The 18,737-nt window shown below is 37.8% G+C and overlaps 7 protein-coding genes across 9 annotated transcripts; 3 read left to right on the top strand and 4 right to left on the bottom strand.

Annotated features, from left to right (window-relative positions):
- Window positions 1-55: 55 nt before the first annotated feature.
- LOC106359410 (S-protein homolog 5-like) lies at window positions 56-1,415 on the top strand. Its single transcript, XM_013799122.3, has one exon. The coding sequence runs from the start codon at window positions 681-683 to the stop codon at window positions 1,248-1,250; it is 570 nt and encodes a 189-aa protein (XP_013654576.3). The 5' UTR covers window positions 56-680; the 3' UTR covers window positions 1,251-1,415.
- A 245-nt stretch (window positions 1,416-1,660) lies between these two features.
- On the top strand, window positions 1,661-5,116 carry LOC106362346 (exopolyphosphatase-like). Of its 2 annotated transcripts, XM_013802227.3 has the most exons (9): window positions 1,669-2,272; window positions 2,787-3,391; window positions 3,464-3,616; window positions 3,734-3,775; window positions 3,859-3,939; window positions 4,020-4,139; window positions 4,305-4,412; window positions 4,616-4,708; window positions 4,812-5,116. In XM_013802227.3, exons 1-8 carry the CDS (start codon window positions 1,792-1,794, stop codon window positions 4,652-4,654), a joined length of 1,629 nt encoding a protein of 542 aa, XP_013657681.1. In that variant the 5' UTR covers window positions 1,669-1,791; the 3' UTR covers window positions 4,655-4,708; window positions 4,812-5,116. The 2 variants fall into 2 exon arrangements, with proteins under 2 accessions (XP_022546153.1, XP_013657681.1); XM_022690432.2 differs by lacking the exons at window positions 4,616-4,708; window positions 4,812-5,116 and having other exon boundaries at window positions 1,661-2,272; window positions 4,305-4,484.
- Window positions 5,117-5,266: 150 nt separating this feature from the next.
- Window positions 5,267-6,568, bottom strand: LOC106362347 (GTP-binding protein SAR1B). The gene is made up of 3 exons (XM_013802230.3): window positions 6,296-6,568; window positions 5,947-6,078; window positions 5,267-5,697 (listed from the first exon to the last, which is right to left on the bottom strand). Exons 1-3 carry the CDS (start codon window positions 6,422-6,424, stop codon window positions 5,377-5,379), a joined length of 582 nt encoding a protein of 193 aa, XP_013657684.1. The 5' UTR covers window positions 6,425-6,568; the 3' UTR covers window positions 5,267-5,376.
- Window positions 6,569-6,988: 420 nt separating this feature from the next.
- On the bottom strand, window positions 6,989-7,924 carry LOC106362349 (histone H3.2). Its single transcript, XM_013802232.3, has one exon. The coding sequence runs from the start codon at window positions 7,491-7,493 to the stop codon at window positions 7,083-7,085; it is 411 nt and encodes a 136-aa protein (XP_013657686.1). The 5' UTR covers window positions 7,494-7,924; the 3' UTR covers window positions 6,989-7,082.
- Window positions 7,925-8,083: 159 nt separating this feature from the next.
- On the bottom strand, window positions 8,084-11,107 carry LOC106362348 (calreticulin-2). Its single transcript, XM_013802231.3, has 12 exons — window positions 10,918-11,107; window positions 10,290-10,397; window positions 10,016-10,208; window positions 9,690-9,948; window positions 9,507-9,611; window positions 9,329-9,415; window positions 9,198-9,255; window positions 8,941-9,008; window positions 8,753-8,848; window positions 8,581-8,658; window positions 8,373-8,483; window positions 8,084-8,282 (listed from the first exon to the last, which is right to left on the bottom strand). Exons 1-12 carry the CDS (start codon window positions 11,009-11,011, stop codon window positions 8,271-8,273), a joined length of 1,269 nt encoding a protein of 422 aa, XP_013657685.1. The 5' UTR covers window positions 11,012-11,107; the 3' UTR covers window positions 8,084-8,270.
- Window positions 11,108-11,488: 381 nt separating this feature from the next.
- Window positions 11,489-13,141, bottom strand: LOC106360286 (pentatricopeptide repeat-containing protein At1g09220, mitochondrial). Its single transcript, XM_013799876.3, has one exon. It carries the CDS (start codon window positions 13,023-13,025, stop codon window positions 11,556-11,558), a length of 1,470 nt encoding a protein of 489 aa, XP_013655330.1. The 5' UTR covers window positions 13,026-13,141; the 3' UTR covers window positions 11,489-11,555.
- Window positions 13,142-15,485: 2,344 nt separating this feature from the next.
- On the top strand, window positions 15,486-18,690 carry LOC106362350 (importin subunit alpha-4). 2 transcript variants are annotated; one of them, XM_013802234.3, is made up of 11 exons: window positions 15,486-15,864; window positions 16,061-16,157; window positions 16,237-16,328; window positions 16,403-16,534; window positions 16,693-16,878; window positions 16,982-17,145; window positions 17,303-17,381; window positions 17,467-17,595; window positions 17,770-17,897; window positions 17,984-18,375; window positions 18,455-18,690. In XM_013802234.3, the coding sequence occupies exons 1-10, from the start codon at window positions 15,628-15,630 to the stop codon at window positions 18,366-18,368; spliced, it is 1,629 nt and encodes a 542-aa protein (XP_013657688.1). In that variant the 5' UTR covers window positions 15,486-15,627; the 3' UTR covers window positions 18,369-18,375; window positions 18,455-18,690. The 2 variants fall into 2 exon arrangements, with proteins under 2 accessions (XP_013657688.1, XP_013657687.1); XM_013802233.3 differs by having other exon boundaries at window positions 15,487-15,864; window positions 17,984-18,690.
- Window positions 18,691-18,737: the final 47 nt, after the last annotated feature.

Raw genomic sequence — 18,737 nt, 5'->3', positions numbered from 1 at the left:
ATGTCATGCTGACGACGTTAAAAATATTTTTTTTGTAATTACTACTATTTTTTACTTTTTTTTATTTTTACCTTTTAATTTTAAAAACATAATATAATTTGACAATATTTTGTTTCTTTTTTTAAAAGATATCGAATATAAAATAAAACAATCATATTGGTTGGTGAACGTCTAGGTTCATCCTAGGAAGTGAACCCAAGAATAAGTCGTTAATTAATTATTGTTTTAGGAATGTTTCCGTTAATCATTCTTGGTTACATATAGTTGATTTGGATTGTAATTTAAATATTTATAAATCAGATTATTATGTGTGTTTGCGTAGTGCTATGTGATATCGACTACCATACTTGCCTTTGACCTTTTTGGAAGGGATGATTCGTTTTTTTGTCATAGATCTATTAGTTTAAATGGTTTTACGAAAGGTAAAATTAATTAAAGGTAAGTTCAATAATTGGATAAGAACTTGTTAATGTTAATCCATGGAACTTAGTGTTGTCGCTAGTGTTAATCCATGGGATTGTTTTTTTTGTACGTGATGATTTGTTTCCATTTTAGTGAATCGTAAAATGAAAACAATTAAAATTACATGGACTGAAAACGTACATTCCTTTATATAAATATACAGTCACCACTTCAAATATATCTGCATTTTGGTTTATATCTATAAATAGGGAACCAATATGAACTTGTCTAACAATCCACTCCACATGATTTACATAACAATGGCTTTCTCTAATAAGCTTCATTGCATATCGATGTTTATGATCATCTCTTATCTTACTCTTATTCTCTTTGCATCAGGGTTAGATGTGCCAAACACTACGGCGGAAGCACCAGCACCAACACCAACACCAGGATCAGGCCACGACGGCGTGTTACCTCTAGCACCTAAGCATGTTGTAATCCACAACACTGTAGAGAACGGGGAAGTTTTGAATGTACATTGCAAATCTGGTGACGATGATTTGGGGTTGATCCGTATCCCTTGGGATAAGTACTGGGATTTCAGATTTCATGTTAACATTTGGAAAACTACGAAGTTTCGTTGCCTGTTTACGTGGTATGGAGGCGGATCTCATTATTTTAATATATTTACAGTAGCAAGAGATGATACTCCATCTGGAGAGACTCCAGTATGTAGAGAATGCATTTGGGAGGTGGGAAAAGAGTCCATTGGCGAGAAAACTCCTATGTGTCGTGTAGATCGTGATGGATATACTCGTTACTGTTTCGAATGGGACGATGAATAGTCTTTAAGAAAATAAAATAATATATTGTTATTGCTTTTCCTCATTTTATAAATTTATCACACATGATTGAATAAATAGTACCATTTTCATAATGTTGGAATGTTTTAATTTTTTATCTTACAATCTTTTATTTTTTTATTTTTTTTTGATAAAAGAATCTTTTATCTTTTTTTATAAACAAACTGAACGTAACATCCCGAATTATGATATATCATCATCCTACCAAACTTTTGTGAGTCTCTATTACTCATCAAGCTATCGAAGAACGGTTGTTCTCAGCTTGAAATTTTTGGTATTGTTTGATTGATGTTATCTTTTTCACTTTCATCTCTCCAAATATTAACGGAGAAGTTAATGCAGTGGCAAAATTAGCCTTCTTCTTGCTTTCGGTTAAAATGTTCAGGCCCATATATCTTAAATCATACAATAACAAGTAGGTTCTCTCTCATTAAGTCTTTTTTAAAATGTCAGCGAACATATATAAACTCAGATAAGTTGACAATCCCAATTGCATTCCGAGCAAAGAAGAAGAAGATCAACGATGAACTCCTCAAATCTACAGTCTCACCCAACCGCACCACCACACCTCTTCACCTCCATCGACATGGGAACAAACTCCTTCAAACTCCTCATAGTCCACGCCGATCCTTCCACCAGATCCTTCGTCCCCGTCGAGCGTCTCAAGGAGCCAGTCGTCCTCTCCCGCGAATCTCCAACCTCGATCTCCCCTCAATCCCAATCCCGCGCGATTCAATCCCTCCGCAAATTCAAATCCCTCATCCTCTCCCACAACGTCCCACTCAACCAGATCCGCTGCGTCGCAACAGAAGCCCTCCGCCGAGCTGAGAATCAAAAACACTTCGTCGAGACGGCGCTCGACGACGTCGGGATACAGATCGACGTCCTCTCCGGAGAAGAGGAAGCCAGATTAGTTTACCTAGGTGTGCTTCAGTTTTTGCCTGTGTTCGAGAGGTCTGCGCTGTGTATCGATATAGGAGGTGGATCTACTGAGTTTGTTGTAGGTAAGAAGCTGTGGTGAGGTTTATTATTATTATTTTTTTATCGTCACGACTCTGCTAACCAAACTAGTAACTCTGTATCCGATTCTGCTAACTCTGCATCCATATTCATAGCTAAGCTATGGTGAGGTTATTATTATTTGTTTTATCATCACGACTCTGCGAACTAAACTGGTAATTCTGCGTCCATATATAGCTAAACTGTGGTGAGGTTATTATTATTTTTTTTTGTCATCACGACTCTACTAACTCTGCATCCATATCCATAGCTAAGCTGTGGTGAGGTTATTATTATTTGTTATTTGTTATATCATCACGACTCTGCTAACTAAACTGGTAACTCTGCGTCTATATATAGCTAAGCTGTGATGATGTTATTATTATTTTTTTTTGTCATCAAGACTCTGCTAACTCTGCATCCATACCCATAGCTAAGCTGTGGTGAGGTTATTATTTTTTTTTTTTTGTTATTACGACTCTGTTAACCAAGCTGATAACTCTGCATTCATATCCATAGGTAAGCGTGGTGAGGTTAAGCTAGCTGTTTCTTTGAAGCTAGGTCATGTGAATCTGACGCAGATGTGTGTTGGATTGGTGGAGATGAGGGAGTATATACGCGGTGTGATCAGTGAGTCTAGTTTAGGGGAGAGATTGAGAGAGTGTGAGGGATTTGAGGTTGTTGTGGGGTCTTCCGGGACGATTCGAGCTATTGAGAACGCTGTTTTCAGTGGATATGGGAGTGATCTGTGTCATCTCGAGGAGGGGTATAAGAGGGATTGGAGATTTGGGAGGAGTGAGCTGAGTGGTGTTGTGGAGAGGTTATGTAGTGAAGGAGATGAGGGATTGATTAGGAGAGAAGGATTTTTCGGTAGAAGAGCAGAGTTTATTGTCGCTGGGGCGGTTTTGTTGGAGGAGATATTCGAGGCTCTGGGGATTGAGGAGATGGAGGTGTCGGAGTACGCGTTGGCGGAAGGTGTGATTGCTGATTCTTTGGGTAAAGCTTTTGGTGGATTGTATGATTTGAATGCTAATGCGAGGTGGAGGTCGGTCATGAGGCTTGCAACGCGGCTCAATGGGAAGAAGCGAATGAATCATGCGGTACACTGTGCTAATATCGCCAAGGTACTAACTGTGAGATATTGATATGGTCACTTTCTTGATTCTATAAATTTGATAGGACAATGATTTTTTCAGGAGATCTTTGTAGGTTTGAGGAAGTGCAATGACTTTAACGTCGTGTTAGATGATAAGGATCTTGAGTATCTTGAAGCTGCTTGTTTTTTGCACAATATTGGAATCATCACAGGGAAAAAAGGGTATCATAAGCAGTCTTATCATATCATTAAGGTTAGTTCAGCTAACTTTGTTAAGAAAAGCACTGAACATAGCAATTTATAAACCTTTTTGTGGGTTTTCAATGTCTACTTTTAACCTTTTTGTTATTAATAGTTTCTTCTTTCGTAGAATGGAGATCATCTCTACAGCTACACTGCTGAGGAAGTCGAGGTACGGTACCTAATCCTATAGAAGGAGGAACGTGTATTGAATTTACTGTTTTTTTTCTGATTCTAGTGACATGATTTGCACAGCTTATAGCGTTGCTTACGAGATACCAAAGAAAGAAGTTTCCTAAGCTTGATCGTGCACCTTTTAAGAATTTCGCTGAGAAGGTAATGTGTTTTATATTTCAGTTGAAACTACGCTCAACATGTTTATGTTGTTGTTCTGATCCTTATACCGTCTGTTTTAGGCAAAGAGAAAGTTCATTATCATGTGCGTGATTATACGATTATCTGTTCTACTTCAACGGAGTGAGAGTATGGATCTCCAAGAAGTTGAATTTCTTGAATCTACTGATAGCTTCAAACTTGTAAGTAATTTTCTTCTTATCGTTCTGTATTCTACCATTCCATTGTATTAATGACATGGAATAACGCGACAAACTATCACATATTTCGGTTTCAGTTGTACTCAGTATGATGTCACAAGATCCTTAGTGATTCATTACTCATTAGCGATTCATTTTTCTCTGCAGGTGCTTAAACAACAAAACCAGGATCCTTTGGTGATGGGCTCTCAAGATCAAGCAGAAGAAAAATCCGATGCATTACATATGGAGCAAGAAGTTGAGCATTTTAAAAGGGTAAAGTTTCATTATGACATAACTTCTATTTTCAAATGTTTAGTTTTCTTGCAATGAAATGTCCGGCTATCAGCAGGTCCCTATAATTTGATTTAGAAGCAGTAACAGCGAAAAAGAGTGAAAATGACAATAACTTTTCTCTCATGTAATAGCTAAACTCCATTTGTAACTTCCTGGTTTTTTTTTGGCCTTGAACTCAGCAGCTATTCAAGAAGGAAATGGTGGTTGTTTTTCCTTCCTGAAAATCAATCAGACGGGTTTCTTAGCTCGACGGTATTGAGCTGAAGCTTTCTCAGGTACAATCATGTCCTCATGACTGATCAAAAAGCAAGTCATATAATTACAATCATATACCCATTCGTCATTGCTCTACTGGATAATTTTTTTTATCTATTGCAGGTAGTCTTGAAGTGTTAAACTATATACCTCTCTGGATGCAGAGAAAGAGCGGGAACTCTCTCCAGTGATAGAGAAGTTTACCCTTATAATTGGCCTGAGACGGTGAGCAAAGAGACGGTGAATCTACTAACCTCTGTAAATTTTGGTCCCAACTCTTGTATAACCCTACATTGTAACTTCATCTTTAGTGTGTTTTTTCTCTCTTCATCTGTTGGTTTTTTATTTTCGTTTGGTTTTAAACACAAGAACAACCATATTATACTAAAGCGGAATCTCACCATTTGCGAGATGCATCATTCTGACAAGTAGCTGAGTTTTATATCATAATCGCATTTCTTTTGCTTACAGAACAGCGTAGAGGTCGTAGTGATTACTACTACTCACAGTCAGGATGTTGTTCTTCTTCGGTTTGATTCAACAAAAGAAAATGAGTACTACTACTAATGCACAAGTTGTAAGCAGTCGACTTAATGATTTATATCAAAACTTGGAGGAAACTACAAGAGAGAAAAAGTTTTTGTGTTTTCAAAGAGGAAACATTGAGAAAAAGTTTGTCTTTTCCTACTCACTTGATGTAGTAAGATAGCCATTTAAAGCCCTCGCCATATCCCATTTTGCGGACGATGCTGCACATGAAGACCTCAAGGGGACGGACACCAGATTCTTCTAGACTCACGTTGCTTTTACCGGTAGTGAAATTGGTGAGACCCAAGTGATACCTCAGCTCATCTTCAGAGGCTGCGTAAGGAATATCAATCTTGTTCCCAAGGATAAGAAAGGGAACACTAGCTAAGGCTTCATCAGATAGAAGAGCGTCAAGCTCTCTTTTTGACTCCACAAACCTCTCCTTGTCGTAAGCATCCACTAGGTACACAACTGCATCAACCTTTACACACACATAGAGAGAAAGGAGCTTGTATCAGCAAAGACATACACATAGGTAGCTTCTGATCTGTTCAAAACATAACCAAGAGAGTTTCTATCTAAACTATACGTTTCTCTACATTCAAGATTCAGAACAAGCAATCAATTTTTCTGAACTATATCCAAGACTATCAGCAAAGATATTATCAGCAAGTCTCCAGTGTTACTAGGATGATGTTGTGATGGCAAAAGACAGAGAGATGTATAAAACCTTGGCATAGTAGTCTTTCCAGACCCTACGAGCAATCTGGTGGCCACCCAAGTCAAAAGCCTTGAACTTGATTTTGCCAATGCTCAGTTCCTCAGACGTGGGATGCTGTGTTGGCTGGTGCTGGACTAATCTCTGCAACACACAACACAACAAATCGAGATTAAGCATGTTTGATTCCGACCAGCTTTAACACATGTCCTAACACACAATCGGCTATTAAAAAAATATCAATTTAAAGATTCCCCACTACAACAACTCATATGCCTAAATTTCTCAGTAGTAAATGTCGAATTGCCAGATAATCCAAAAGAGTCTAAATTAGAATCTACAAGAGCTAAGGAATATTCACCTCGTCTTTGAGCATGTGAAGCAAAGTAGTTTTGCCAGCATTGTCGAGCCCCAGAAACAATATCTTCGCCTCTTTCTGCCACAATCCTAACGTCGCCAGGATTCCATAGAACCAATCGAACAAAAACATCACAAACTAACTCCTCTTCCTCCTCAGATCTGATTGAGAAGCACACAATACGAAACAGCCAGGAGAAACCCAATAAACTTTTAACGATCTTTGTATCAACTATAAAAGGTTTTGTCGATCAGACAAGGGTGAAAGAAAACATTCATTAATGTCACACATTTATACGAAAAAGAATAAAACACGTGGATGATAGGTAGCTGGTGAATTGACTTGGAGTCTTCTCATTGGTTGGAAAATTCTCGTTGACGTCATTGAACAACTATGAACCGTCCGATTAAAAATAACCAGTGGTTTGGATCTCTTCTAAATTTACACGGTTTATTTCTAACAATGGTTTAGATCGGATCAAATGGTTTATTCAGACACGGTTTATTTCAGACAAATAAATGGTTTAGATGGCTTCTAATTTTTACACGGTTTATTTCTAACAATGGTTTAGAACTTTAAATCGGATCAAATGGTTTATCACGACACGGTTTATTTCTGGCAACTCAAGAATGACGTCATCATGGTCATCGGTTTAGATCTCTTCTAATTTCACACGGTTTACTTAGGACAACATCATTTAAACCGGATCCAATGTTCTTATAATAAACTTGAAGTTATACAATTCATCACTCATTCATTCAAACAGATGCAACAACCATAGACAAAGATCTTAAGCCCTCTCGCCTCTGATTCTTCTAGCGAGCTGTATGTCCTTAGGCATGATCGTCACCCTCTTGGCGTGGATCGCGCAGAGGTTAGTGTCCTCAAACAGTCCGACGAGGTACGCCTCGGCGGCTTCCTGGAGAGCGGCGACGGCGCTGCTCTGGAAACGGAGATCGGTCTTGAAATCCTGAGCGATCTCTCTCACTAGCCTCTGGAACGGGAGCTTGCGGATGAGAAGCTCGGTGCTCTTCTGGTACTTCCTGATCTCCCTTAGAGCAACGGTTCCTGGTCTGAATCTGTGTGGCTTCTTCACTCCTCCGGTGGCTGGAGCTGATTTTCTTGCGGCTTTTGTGGCTAGCTGCTTCCTTGGAGCCTTGCCTCCGGTTGATTTCCTTGCGGTTTGCTTGGTGCGAGCCATTGCGATTGGTTTCGAGAGAAAAGAGGTAGAAGATTGAGATCTGGTTTGTGAGTGAATATTTTGGTTAGAGGAAGAGAGTATTTATTATCGTCAGGGAATAACAAGAAGCGGGAAAAAAGATTTCGCTTTCGTTGTTTTAGCGGTACTAAATCTTGATCGTTCATTTGGTTTTAATCGACGGCTACAAGAACTTATGTCACGATCCGCGTGAAAGTGATAATAGCCGTAGATTTTGTGAATCCTACGGATAATTTTACTCTTTCCAAATAGCGATCCATGTGAACATGTATCAACCAATAGAACACGTTTATTGTCAAAGACATTTATACCTTTTCTTTTTCTAAAGTACGGATTAAGGCCCGTTATGCGATCTGGGCTTGTAAGTTTGTAACATGATCCTTGTGAAATCATAACAGCCGTAGATTAGTAAAAATCATTAGTGGCCCTCTGTTATCTTAAAATACACACCACAAGGCCCACAAGCAAAGCCGCAATCTATCGACCTTAGCTCACCACTCAGTCTGCAGAGTATGTAATGAACTAACTGCTACAGTTTTTGGCGGAGTTTTGGATAGGAGAGAAACAAGAAGAGTAGGGAAAGAGATGTAATTGCAAAATGTCATCTTATGGTGTTCAGTACAAAAAGAGCCTGTGATCGTCATATCATTGTATCATTATATGCTAATACTAGACTGCTAAAAATACTTCAAAAGAAAGGATAAAAACATGAAACAGAGACTCGAAAACTTTGGTCTTCAATCTTCAACCTCTTTTCGCTCACAGCTCATCCTGCATAACCAATATCACACAATATAACCATCAACTTAAACAAAACAACCATATGGAAGGACACTCTGACAAGTATTTTTCTTAACATACATGAGCAGTGGCGTCTTTCTCTGAGGTCTCCTCGCTAACTTCTGATTTGGCTTCGGTCTTAGCTTCAGTGTCAGATTCATCTCCTTCATCTTCCTCTGCTTCATCTTCAGCCTGGAAACAACTCATACACAATGATATTAGTTCGGGACCTTGGCAGAAGAAACAAAGAAAGACTCTGAAAACTTAAAAACAATTACAATTAACTTACATCAGTTTCCGCAGGAGCGTCCTTGGATTCCTCTTCCTCTTTCTTCTTCTCAATCTCATCGAAAGCTGCTTTCTCCGCCTGCATTTAATTACGAGATTAGATTGGCTACTCTTATCAGGAAACCAGAAACAAACAGTTGTGTTGATGGAGATGAGTATTTTGAAAAACGTACATCCTTGAGCTTGCCCCATGTTTCATCTGCCAACTTCTTGGCGTAGTCTGGGTCATCGCAGATCAAAACATTATCGAACAATGATCCTGATTTCACCTGAAAATATAGTGAAATGATTTTTAGATGCGATTCATGGGCCAAAAAACAGAGCTCGGAAGACGAGATGTCATATTGACAAGATCTATTACCTGCCACAATTCGATTCCAACATACTTCAGCTTGGGGAAGACATAGAGCTCTGAGTCATCCTTAAAGTCTGCGAGAAACCAGTTAAATTAGGTGCAGTAATTGTTGGATATTATGTCTTGGAGAGCTATAGTCTCATCTGAGTTTACGCAAGAACATAAAAACATGATATAGAACTGTGATACAAACTGAAAAAGATATGGATTACTAATAGTATCAAACTGGTAACAGGGCCACAGTATAGAGAGTAGAAACTTACCAGGGTTGTCAATCTCTGGAGCCTCCCACTTGCCCTTGTAGTTGGGGTTCTTGATTTGCTACATAAATATATGACAACCTTGAGAGAAAGAAAAAGGTTATAAATACTTTTTGATAGAGAGGTAGACAAACCTTGGGTTTCCATTCACCCATGTACTCAGGGTTGGGAACGGTCGGGGCAGTCCACTCACCATCTTCTTCTTCATCCCAGTCCTCAGGCTAACAGAAAGGACACAAGGAAAAATAAGCAAATGCAGAACACAACAAGATATTTTAGATATTGAATCAACTATAGACAAAATATAGGAACCTTCTTTGCATCGGTATCTGGGATCTCCTTTGGGATATCATCGTATCCGTCAGGTTTCTTGTCTTCAGTGTCTGGAATGTACTCTTGCTCGTCCCAGTCCTCAGGCTGTAAAAAAAAAAAGAGATCAGATTGCATGAGCTTTGGTCTGGTTTGTTCTTCTTCTGTCCATAAGTCATCAAATACCTTCTTGGCGCTGGGGTCCTTGATCTTCTTGGGGGGAAGAAGATCCCAGTCAGAGTACAGACTACCGGTTTGCTTCTCAACATTGTCAATGAGAATGCTGTAAGTAGCATCCGGGCGGAGGATGAATGTGTAGACATGGGTGAGCTGGTCAGTTTCACAGGGAACATCCTTCTTGATCAGGTGGTTGGCGTCATTGTAGGTAAGGATAGCATGCACTTTCTTCGTGGTGTAGCCACAGATATCTGGACCAAACATGATGCTGCAACGTAAAAAGAAGATGTTAGTTGATGATGTTGACAGAAAGCGAGACGAGATAGGTAATGTACCTGTATGGAGTGTCGCCACCAAATTTCTTCTGGTCAACATCACCACTGAGGAGCTTCATGTAGCCACCACCACAGTCAAGCTTTTGCTCGTGCTTGACTGAGAATTGGAAGACTAAGGTTTTGTCCTTGTTGCTGAATTCAGGGAACTCAGCTGAAATGGCGTAGAATCTGTAGTCCTCACTGGTCTGGATACCTACAATACAATGATAGTTGCTACAATGAGGGAAACCAATGAATGATGAGTCCGTAACAAGTTATGAAGGCTGAATCATACCTTTATCGTTAGCATCACCAGACCAGTTTCCAGAAGTGTGGTTCCACTCCCCAGCAGCCTGGTCATCTTTCTTCCACTCAGATTTAACCCACCTGCTCTCCCATCCATCTTTAGAAAACAGAGAAAAAAAAAAGAGGTTAACTAATCAAGAAGAATCGCAATATTATGATCAGAACATCAAAACGAATTCTACAGAACGAGATATGAATGCTTCATTGAAATTGAAGACTGCAAAGGATAATATATTAATGTTAAGTCTAAGCTGAAAACTAACAAATATTGCACTCAATGCTTAGCTAGTTTCAGAGTTCATCAATCGTTAAAACCTTCCTCTCGTGATCTCCACGAAAGAGTACTTACTAATCAACCAAAAGTTAGCAGCCATTTCATGAAACCTCCGATTAGAATCTCGAATCAAAAATCAGAATCCACAAATTCATAGATCCGTAATACCTCCGGATCAAACATTTACAAATTGATCTTATCCGATGAAAACAAAGAATATCGATTCGAAAATGAATAACTAATTCGCAGCATTATCAAGATGAATATGTATACGAACAAACGCATCACTGAATCCTAAAAGTCTGGAATATACAGAGGCGAGAGAGAATGAAGAGTAGGTTACCATCAAAGCGCTCCTCGAATATAACTGCGGCGGAGGCGATCGCGACGAGTCCGATAAGAATCAACGATACGAGGCTAGGGATTGATTTCGCCATTGATAAAACTCAGATCGTGGCTTCTTCACTGAGATCAGAAGATGATGAATAAGACCTGGAGTTTATATATACGACGACGAGAGCAAGCTGCAAGTGAAGTTGCTCTCACTCTCATGGATATTCGCATCTTGCCACGTAATCCAATCAGTAACAGACACGTCAGGCATAGTCGTCAATAGAATGACATGGCGCTATGGTATTGGAGGAAATGGCGAAGGGAAGGCTACACGTGGATGAATATTAGCGGTCGGTGTTTTAACTAAAAGAAGTGTGCTTTTCACGTGGGGAGTAAACAAAAGAAGAAGAAGCAGATCTCTCGGGCATTTTCGTCAAAACACCGCTCGGTTAGTTGAAACGTGATCACCACCGTTGGATTTTTCGTCTTTTAACGATACTAAAAGCATGGGCCGAGAAACTTTGGGCCGAGGAACTTTGGGCTTATATCTTTGCGTTGGTGGGTTCTTCTTCGTGTAAAGATTAGCTTAAAACTCAAAGTCTAACTTCAAATGATAATTATTATGATCAAGACTATTATTAGTTCTGGCTATGTTAATTGAGAATGTCCTGGAAGTTTAGCTACACCTCTAACATCCATCAGCTTCCGAAACCTCTCACCATCTGTGAATCTTCCAGTACCACAAAAGATGTTAGACATAAGCACATAGTCACCTCCATGGCCTCTCTCCAACTCCATCAGCTTCTTAGTAACCCTCTCCGCCATTTCGGGATCATCATAAACACTACAAGCTCCAAGCAGCATTCTCCACACCACAGCCTTTTGGTCAGACGGAATCTCCAAAGCGATCCTCTCCGCTTCTTCTAATCTTCCTTTTCTTCTCAGCATATCTACTAGACATCCGTAGTGCTTCACATCAGGCGTGATCTTGTACTTGGTTACCATCTTGTTGAAAAACTCTAGAAACTCCTCTTCTGCTAAGCCTCCGTGGGTGCAAGCGTTCAAAACACTGATCATGGTCACTCTGTTCGGTCTCAATCCGAGTCTCTCCATGTCTTTGAACATACTGACAGCTTCTTTGCCCATTCCATGCATTGCAAAGGCGGAGATCATAGTTGTCCATGAGACCAGATTCTTTCTTTCGTTTGGAACGTCCATGAAAAACTTCAACGAGCTTTGGATGCATCCACATTTTGCATAAGCGTCGATGAGAGAGTTTGTCACACGGATGTCTTGTGGAACAAACGCTCTTTTCACAGCGTAACCATGGACCGATCCGCACATTCTTAGATCTCCAAAGCTCCAAACAGCTGGGAGAATAGCGAGGATGGTGATCTCGTTCGGCTTGATTGCGTCGCAAGCCATTCTCCTGAACAAGAGTATAGCTTCCTTGGGCTTATTCACTCGTGCATAGCCATCGATGAGAGTTGTCCACGACACTACAGTCCGATTCGGCATCTTCTCCAATAAGCAAAGAGCTTTCTCGAACTCTCCCAGATTAGTCAGGTCAGTGATCATCACATTCCAAGTTACAGGGCTTCTCTCAGGCATTTCGTCGAACACTTTGTAAGCATCGACTCTGTTTCCGGCACCAATATACATTCCGACCAAAGCTGTCTGAACATAGACATTAAACTCAAAGCCCAGTTTTAGCGTCAACCCATGTAGTCCAATCCCCAGTAGTGTATTCGAAGTCGCTTTGATGAGAAAGAGGTAAGTGTAACTATCAAAAGGAGGCAGTCTCTTGTCGTGATCAGACAGGAAGTGAAGCTGTTGGAGCTGGTCGTAGAGTAAGTAAGCACGAAGAGGTGTTTCGCCAAGAGAATAGCATCGAAGCAGAGGATTGAATAGGAGAAGTTTCTTAGAGTCTTGTTCTTGAGTAAGAAGAAGAAGCCCAGCAGTGGTGAAGTGAGAATGGAGCTGGTGGATGATTCTAGGATTTGATTCACTCTTGTCCAGAAGAGACTGAAGGTGTTTAATCGAGAGGTTGGTGTACGAACGCTTGGTGATCGTGTAAGAGCGACAAGCGATGGGTCTACATGAAGCGAACAAGAACATGAGAACTGGCAAAGAGATTCTTCCGAGTTTCGTGTGAATTGTGTGTTTTGATTTTGGTACAGTTACTTTGACTAGATCTTTTAACCGCGCGTCATATTATATGTATTTCTCAATTCTAAAAAATAATGTATAATATTGTATTATATTATTTAAAAAATATAAAATATGACTACATAACATAAATATATATTTTAAATTTTCTTTGTGGAAATCATTATGTTGTTTGATTGTTGTACTTGATTCACATATTTGCATAGATATTTGTGATAGATGAATAACTATATTTTTATTATCAGTAAATAATATATATTTATTATATAATATAAGAAAAATAAAATTATTTACTTTTTAAACAAACTTGTCTCATGTTGGGGACTCGGTTATAGACATATCATATACGAATGAGACATTTTTAGAGTTATCAATCTTCTTAACATTGAAAAAACAAATCTACATATCAAAACAATATCTCATACGATCTATTTGTGGAATAATTACTCTGAAGAAATTGAATTTAGGCATCAAAATGGACTGAAAATATATGTGCATATATGTTATCTAAGTCTGCTTCACAAAGTACTATTCATAGTTCATATATCATTAATGTCCATCCTATTTTTTTGTCCACCATTTCTTAAACATCTTGAAATAACTGATGCTAATTAATAATAAACTTTTTGCTGGAAAAAAAATCAAATTTGTCTAATTATCGCTTAAATATTTTATTAATATGGTCTAAGAAGCTTTTAAGTGATATCATAGTTTAATTTATTAGTTTTTTTGTTAATTTTTAGAGGTTTTTGTACTTAAGATTTTTTTCCATATTAAGCTTCTATTTCTTTCATAGAATTGATATATATATATATATATATATATATATATATATCATAAAAATTACCATCAAATCAGTTTTACTTATTTATTATTTTGTTTTAACAAAAATACACTTTTTAAATAATTTAATTTAAAATAAAATTATATATTAATTTGCTGTATTTTAACAATTTCATTGATTTAATTAATTTGCTTTGGTGGATAACTTAAAAAGTTTTCATATGAATCGGGGAAACTAAATTTATGTTGTTATATTATATTTATTTTGTGTATATAGAATCTATATATAATTCTAGTGTAATAAAGAAAGAACATTATTTTTTTGTAACTTCAAAAAGATACATTATTACAATTTAAAATGAATCAAAATTGAAGAAAATGGTAATTAAATATTTGTAAATCTAATTGTTTAGTTGGATTCTCATAAAAAAAAATCGATTGGTTAAACAAATGTTTCAAAATTTGTTGTGGTATTGTTTTGTCTATAAATTATAAAATTTATTGAATTAATATATTTAATTATTGCATCCTTAAATAATATTTTATTAAGACATTAGAAAATATGTTTTGAGTTGTTTTGTCAAATTGTACAAAAATCTATGCTTTTTCATATTTGTAACTTCAAAAAGATACATTATGATAATTTGAAATTAATCAAAATTGAATAAAATGGTAATTAAATATTTGTAAATCTAATTATTTTTTTATCTTGTTTAGTTGGATTCTCATGAAAAAAAATCGATAGGTTAAACAAATGTTTCAAAATTTGTTGTGTTATTGTTTTGTCTATAAATTACAAAATTTATTGAATTAATATATTTAATTATTGCACCCTTAAATAATATTTTATTAAGACATTAGAGAAGTATGTTATGAGTTGTTTTGTCAAAATTTTACAAAAATCTATGTTTTTTCATATTTGTCACGAAAATTTATATGTTAAACTTACTTTTACAAAATTCTTAACTTTGTCACGAAAACAAAAATCTATGCTTTTTCATACTTGTCAACGTTCTCACACTTTCTAAGAATATATTAGCTTAGTCACTTACTTATTTTTTTTTTACAAAATAAAGTATCGGAGTCTTGAAAGTTGAATTCATATTATTGTAAATGTACATAAGAGTTTGTGATTATATACTTAGTGGTTCTTGTATATGTGTCCAAGAAAGTTTCAATGGCTTAGTGGTAACTGTCCTATATATATATCATACTAACCCGAGTTCGATTTCACCTTCGCATTGTTTTTTTATTTTTTACGAAAAAAAATGAGATGACATAGCAATTTCGGGTTCTGATTGGTTGATTTTTCTATCCTATGTGGACACCCTCTCCATGGCTTATATTCCCCTTTTAGTATAGTATAGATTTGTGAGACTAAACCGGACTAGATTCTGGAGTCAGATGATCGTACCAGTCAAACCGAGATCCGTAATGAAACGACGCCGCTTTTTCCGGAGAGATTATTGAGTTAAACCCACTTACAATGATGTTTGTGTTAAAGCCAATGGGCCTTTCCATCTCTGTGGCCCATTAAAGGTTTTTTTGAACAATGATGGAAAAGAGACCAAAGCTAACTTTAGGATACTCTATTTCAGAAGGAAGTATCCAAGTGGCTCCCGACAACTAATCAAAAATTCCGACACAAAACCAAACACGGATCCGACCCGGAAATAACAGACAACTCGTCCACCACGATCTCCATCTCCAGTTTCAGCTTCCACCAAAAGAGAGCGAGAGAGAAAGATCTCAGAGAGAACAAACCAAGATGTCGCTGAGGCCGAGCACACGCGCGGAGCTGAGGAAGAAGATATACAAGACAGGTGTTGACGCCGATGAAGCTAGGCGGAGGAGAGAGGACAACCTCGTCGAGATCAGAAAAAACAAACGCGAGGACAGTCTCCTCAAGAAACGCCGCGAAGGAATGATGCTCCAGCAGCAGCAGCAGCAGCCTACCGGAGCTGGTCTCGACGCCCTCCAGAGCGCTGCCGCCGTTGAGAAACGAGTAAGTCAGCTGATCTGAATCTCTAGTTTCATTTTGGATCACAGAATTTAATTTATTACTGATGGATCTTTGTTTTGTTTATTGAAAGAGTGATAATTTTGATTGTAATTGCCCTTTAATTTTAGATCTCAGCTTTATGACAACACATCTGATCATGTAGTAAACTCATGTGCTGTTGATGTTCTGTTTTTGACAGTTGGAAGGTATCCCAATGATGGTGCAAGGTGTTTATTCTGATGATCCCCAAGCTCAGCTAGAAGCCACTACTCAATTTAGAAAGTTGTTATCTATAGGTATGTTTGACCATTTTAATTCTCCTTTCAGAATGTTATAATAAACATCTGATGGTAGTTTTGTAATTTTGATGAGCAGAGCGTAGTCCTCCTATAGATGAAGTGATCAAAGCTGGTGTTATCCCACGTTTTGTTGAGTTTCTTGGAAGGCAAGACCATCCACAACTTCAGGTATGATTGTCTTATGATTACTACTTTTTAGACTCAAGAATGGTCTGGTGGCTTACTTTAAAGTTTATTTGCAGTTTGAGGCTGCATGGGCTTTGACCAACGTTGCGTCAGGGACATCAGATCATACTCGTGTTGTGATTGAACATGGGGCGGTACCTATCTTCGTTGAGCTTCTTAGCTCTGCTAGTGATGACGTTCGAGAGCAGGTTATACCACTAACTAGCTGTAGATAATTGTAGCTCTCACTTGGAATTTTATTTTTATATTGTTAATTATAACCAGCCAAGTGCTTCTCTGTAGGTTTAGGTGCTAAAACGTTAATGTTTTCTTATAATAAACCTTTCTATATTTATATCCGTTGTAGGCGGTGTGGGCCTTGGGGAATGTTGCTGGAGACTCGCCAAACTGCAGGAATCTTGTTCTCAGCTGCGGTGCTCTTATACCGTTGCTGTCTCAGTTAAACGAAAATTCAAAGTTATCTATGCTAAGGAATGCTACATGGACCTTGTCCAACTTTTGTCGTGGGAAACCACCAACACCATTTGAAGAGGTAGAACTGGAGAATCTTGTGTAACTTGATTTTTTTAACTAGATATGTTTGGTTGTGTTCTTCACATTATTTGAGCATGATGTTTGATATTTATATGTTCCAGGTGAAGCCTGCCCTGCCAGTTCTTCGGCAACTTATCTATCTAAATGATGAAGAAGTTCTCACAGATGCTTGCTGGGCTCTCTCCTACCTTTCAGATGGCCCCAATGATAAGATCCAGGCTGTGATCCAGGCTGGTGTCTGTCCACGACTTGTGGAGCTTCTGAGGTTAGTTTCTTTTTGCTATATTATTGCTGTATTAGTTGGTCGGCATCTTCAAATTTGTGGTGTTTTTAATACCTTTTAGAAATTGAGTGTTGTTTCACTCCCTTAAATTCTTGTTATCGTTCTTCTGCATACTAACTAAAATATATATTTCTTCAAGTCATCCATCACCTACGGTTCTCATTCCTGCACTTCGAACTGTTGGGAACATTGTAACTGGTGATGATTCTCAGACACAGGTATGATCTATGAATAATGTCTCTTTACAGTGTTTTGGTTGTATTGATTAACATTTTGACTGCAACTATATGTTTTTCTTTTCAGTTTATAATTGATAGTGGCGTACTTCCACACCTTTATAATTTACTTACACAAAATCACAAGAAAAGTATTAAAAAAGAAGCTTGTTGGACTATCTCAAATATCACTGCTGGTAACCAAGCTCAGATAGAGGTATGAGTTTTTTTTTCTGCTATAATTAGCATTTCAATAATGCTATTTCATTTCTGATTCTGTAAAAAGTTATATTGAATATGTTCAAGTTGTGTTTACTCTCTTCTCTAGCAAATTTATATTGTAATTTTTTAGAAAGACAATTTTTAATCATTTTATTTTGTTCAAGAATAGGCTGTGGTTGGTGCTGGATTAGTACTTCCTCTTGTGCACTTGCTCCAGAACGCTGAGTTCGATATAAAGAAAGAAGCTGCATGGGCCATTTCCAATGCCACATCAGGAGGGTCTCACGAGCAGATTCAGTAAGTCATCTAAGCATTTGCTAATAACTGACTTACACTTCATACTTCATAGTGTTCACTCTTACATGTCTTATACCATCATGCAGATATTTGGTGAACCAAGGCTGCATCAAACCTCTATGTGATCTCCTAATCTGCCCTGATCCTAGGATTGTGACTGTGTGCCTCGAAGGGCTTGAAAACATTCTCAAGATCAGTGAGGCTGACAAGGAGATGGGACTAAACGGTGGGGTGAATCTCTATGCTCAGATAATAGAAGAGTCCGATGGACTAGACAAAATCGAAAACCTTCAGTCACATGACAACAACGAGATATATGAGAAGGCTGTTAAGATCTTGGAGAAATATTGGGCTGAAGAAGAAGATGAAGAGCAGATTCTGACAGACGGTGGGAACGAGAATCCACAACAGGGCTTCAGTTTCGGTAATAACCAGCCAGCTGCTCCTCCTGGTGGATTTAAGTTTGGCTAAAAAAAAGGTATAGAACAAATTGATATCGTGAGTTTGGGGGGAAGTGTGAGATTCATTTTTTTGCAACTGTTATTTGATATTGGCAGGTTTGAGTTTGAGGTTTTGAGTACTGGTTCAAAACGGCTTTTCTGTTTTTTTTTTATTTGTCTGATTCATTCTGAGTTTGTTTGTATCTTAATATCTTAAAAGTCTGGGATAAAGTGTGGTTACTGGTTTAGGATATGATCACTTTTGTATTTGTCACTTCTTTCTTTGTTGTTTGTTATTATAATTTTTAAAACTTTACTCGCACCAGAGTGCAAATACAAGTAACGTTATTTGATTGCAAGTCCATGAGGGTTTTACTTAAACCGAATTGCTTAAACCGGA

This window comes from Brassica napus, chromosome A8, assembly GCF_020379485.1.
Source record: "Brassica napus cultivar Da-Ae chromosome A8, Da-Ae, whole genome shotgun sequence".
Classification (NCBI taxonomy): Eukaryota; Viridiplantae; Streptophyta; class Magnoliopsida; order Brassicales; family Brassicaceae; genus Brassica; species Brassica napus.
The sequence above is the reverse complement of the archived record's forward strand: the minus strand, read 5'-3'. Positions and strand labels throughout refer to the sequence as shown.

Coding starts and splice junctions, on each gene's coding strand:
- LOC106359410 (XM_013799122.3), top strand. CDS start 681: ATGAACTTGTCTAACAATCCACTCCACATGATTTACATAACAATGGCT.
- LOC106362346 (XM_022690432.2), top strand. CDS start 1,792: ATGAACTCCTCAAATCTACAGTCTCACCCAACCGCACCACCACACCTC. Junction 3,776..3,858: donor ACACTGCTGAGGAAGTCGAG/GTACGGTACCTA, acceptor TGATTTGCACAG/CTTATAGCGTTGCTTACGAG. Junction 4,140..4,304: donor CTACTGATAGCTTCAAACTT/GTAAGTAATTTT, acceptor TTTTCTCTGCAG/GTGCTTAAACAACAAAACCA.
- LOC106362347 (XM_013802230.3), bottom strand. CDS start 6,424: ATGTTTTTGTTCGATTGGTTCTATGGAATCCTGGCGACGTTAGGATTG. Junction 6,079..6,295: donor TTCACATGCTCAAAGACGAG/GTGAATATTCCT, acceptor TGTGTGTTGCAG/AGATTAGTCCAGCACCAGCC. Junction 5,698..5,946: donor GGAAAGACTACTATGCCAAG/GTTTTATACATC, acceptor GTGTGTGTAAAG/GTTGATGCAGTTGTGTACCT.
- LOC106362349 (XM_013802232.3), bottom strand. CDS start 7,493: ATGGCTCGCACCAAGCAAACCGCAAGGAAATCAACCGGAGGCAAGGCT.
- LOC106362348 (XM_013802231.3), bottom strand. CDS start 11,011: ATGGCGAAATCAATCCCTAGCCTCGTATCGTTGATTCTTATCGGACTC. Junction 10,398..10,917: donor ATTCGAGGAGCGCTTTGATG/GTAACCTACTCT, acceptor TGTTTTCTAAAG/ATGGATGGGAGAGCAGGTGG. Junction 9,256..9,328: donor TGGGTGAATGGAAACCCAAG/GTTTGTCTACCT, acceptor ATATTTATGTAG/CAAATCAAGAACCCCAACTA.
- LOC106360286 (XM_013799876.3), bottom strand. CDS start 13,025: ATGTTCTTGTTCGCTTCATGTAGACCCATCGCTTGTCGCTCTTACACG.
- LOC106362350 (XM_013802234.3), top strand. CDS start 15,628: ATGTCGCTGAGGCCGAGCACACGCGCGGAGCTGAGGAAGAAGATATAC. Junction 16,158..16,236: donor TAGAAAGTTGTTATCTATAG/GTATGTTTGACC, acceptor TTTGATGAGCAG/AGCGTAGTCCTCCTATAGAT. Junction 16,535..16,692: donor GTGATGACGTTCGAGAGCAG/GTTATACCACTA, acceptor TATCCGTTGTAG/GCGGTGTGGGCCTTGGGGAA.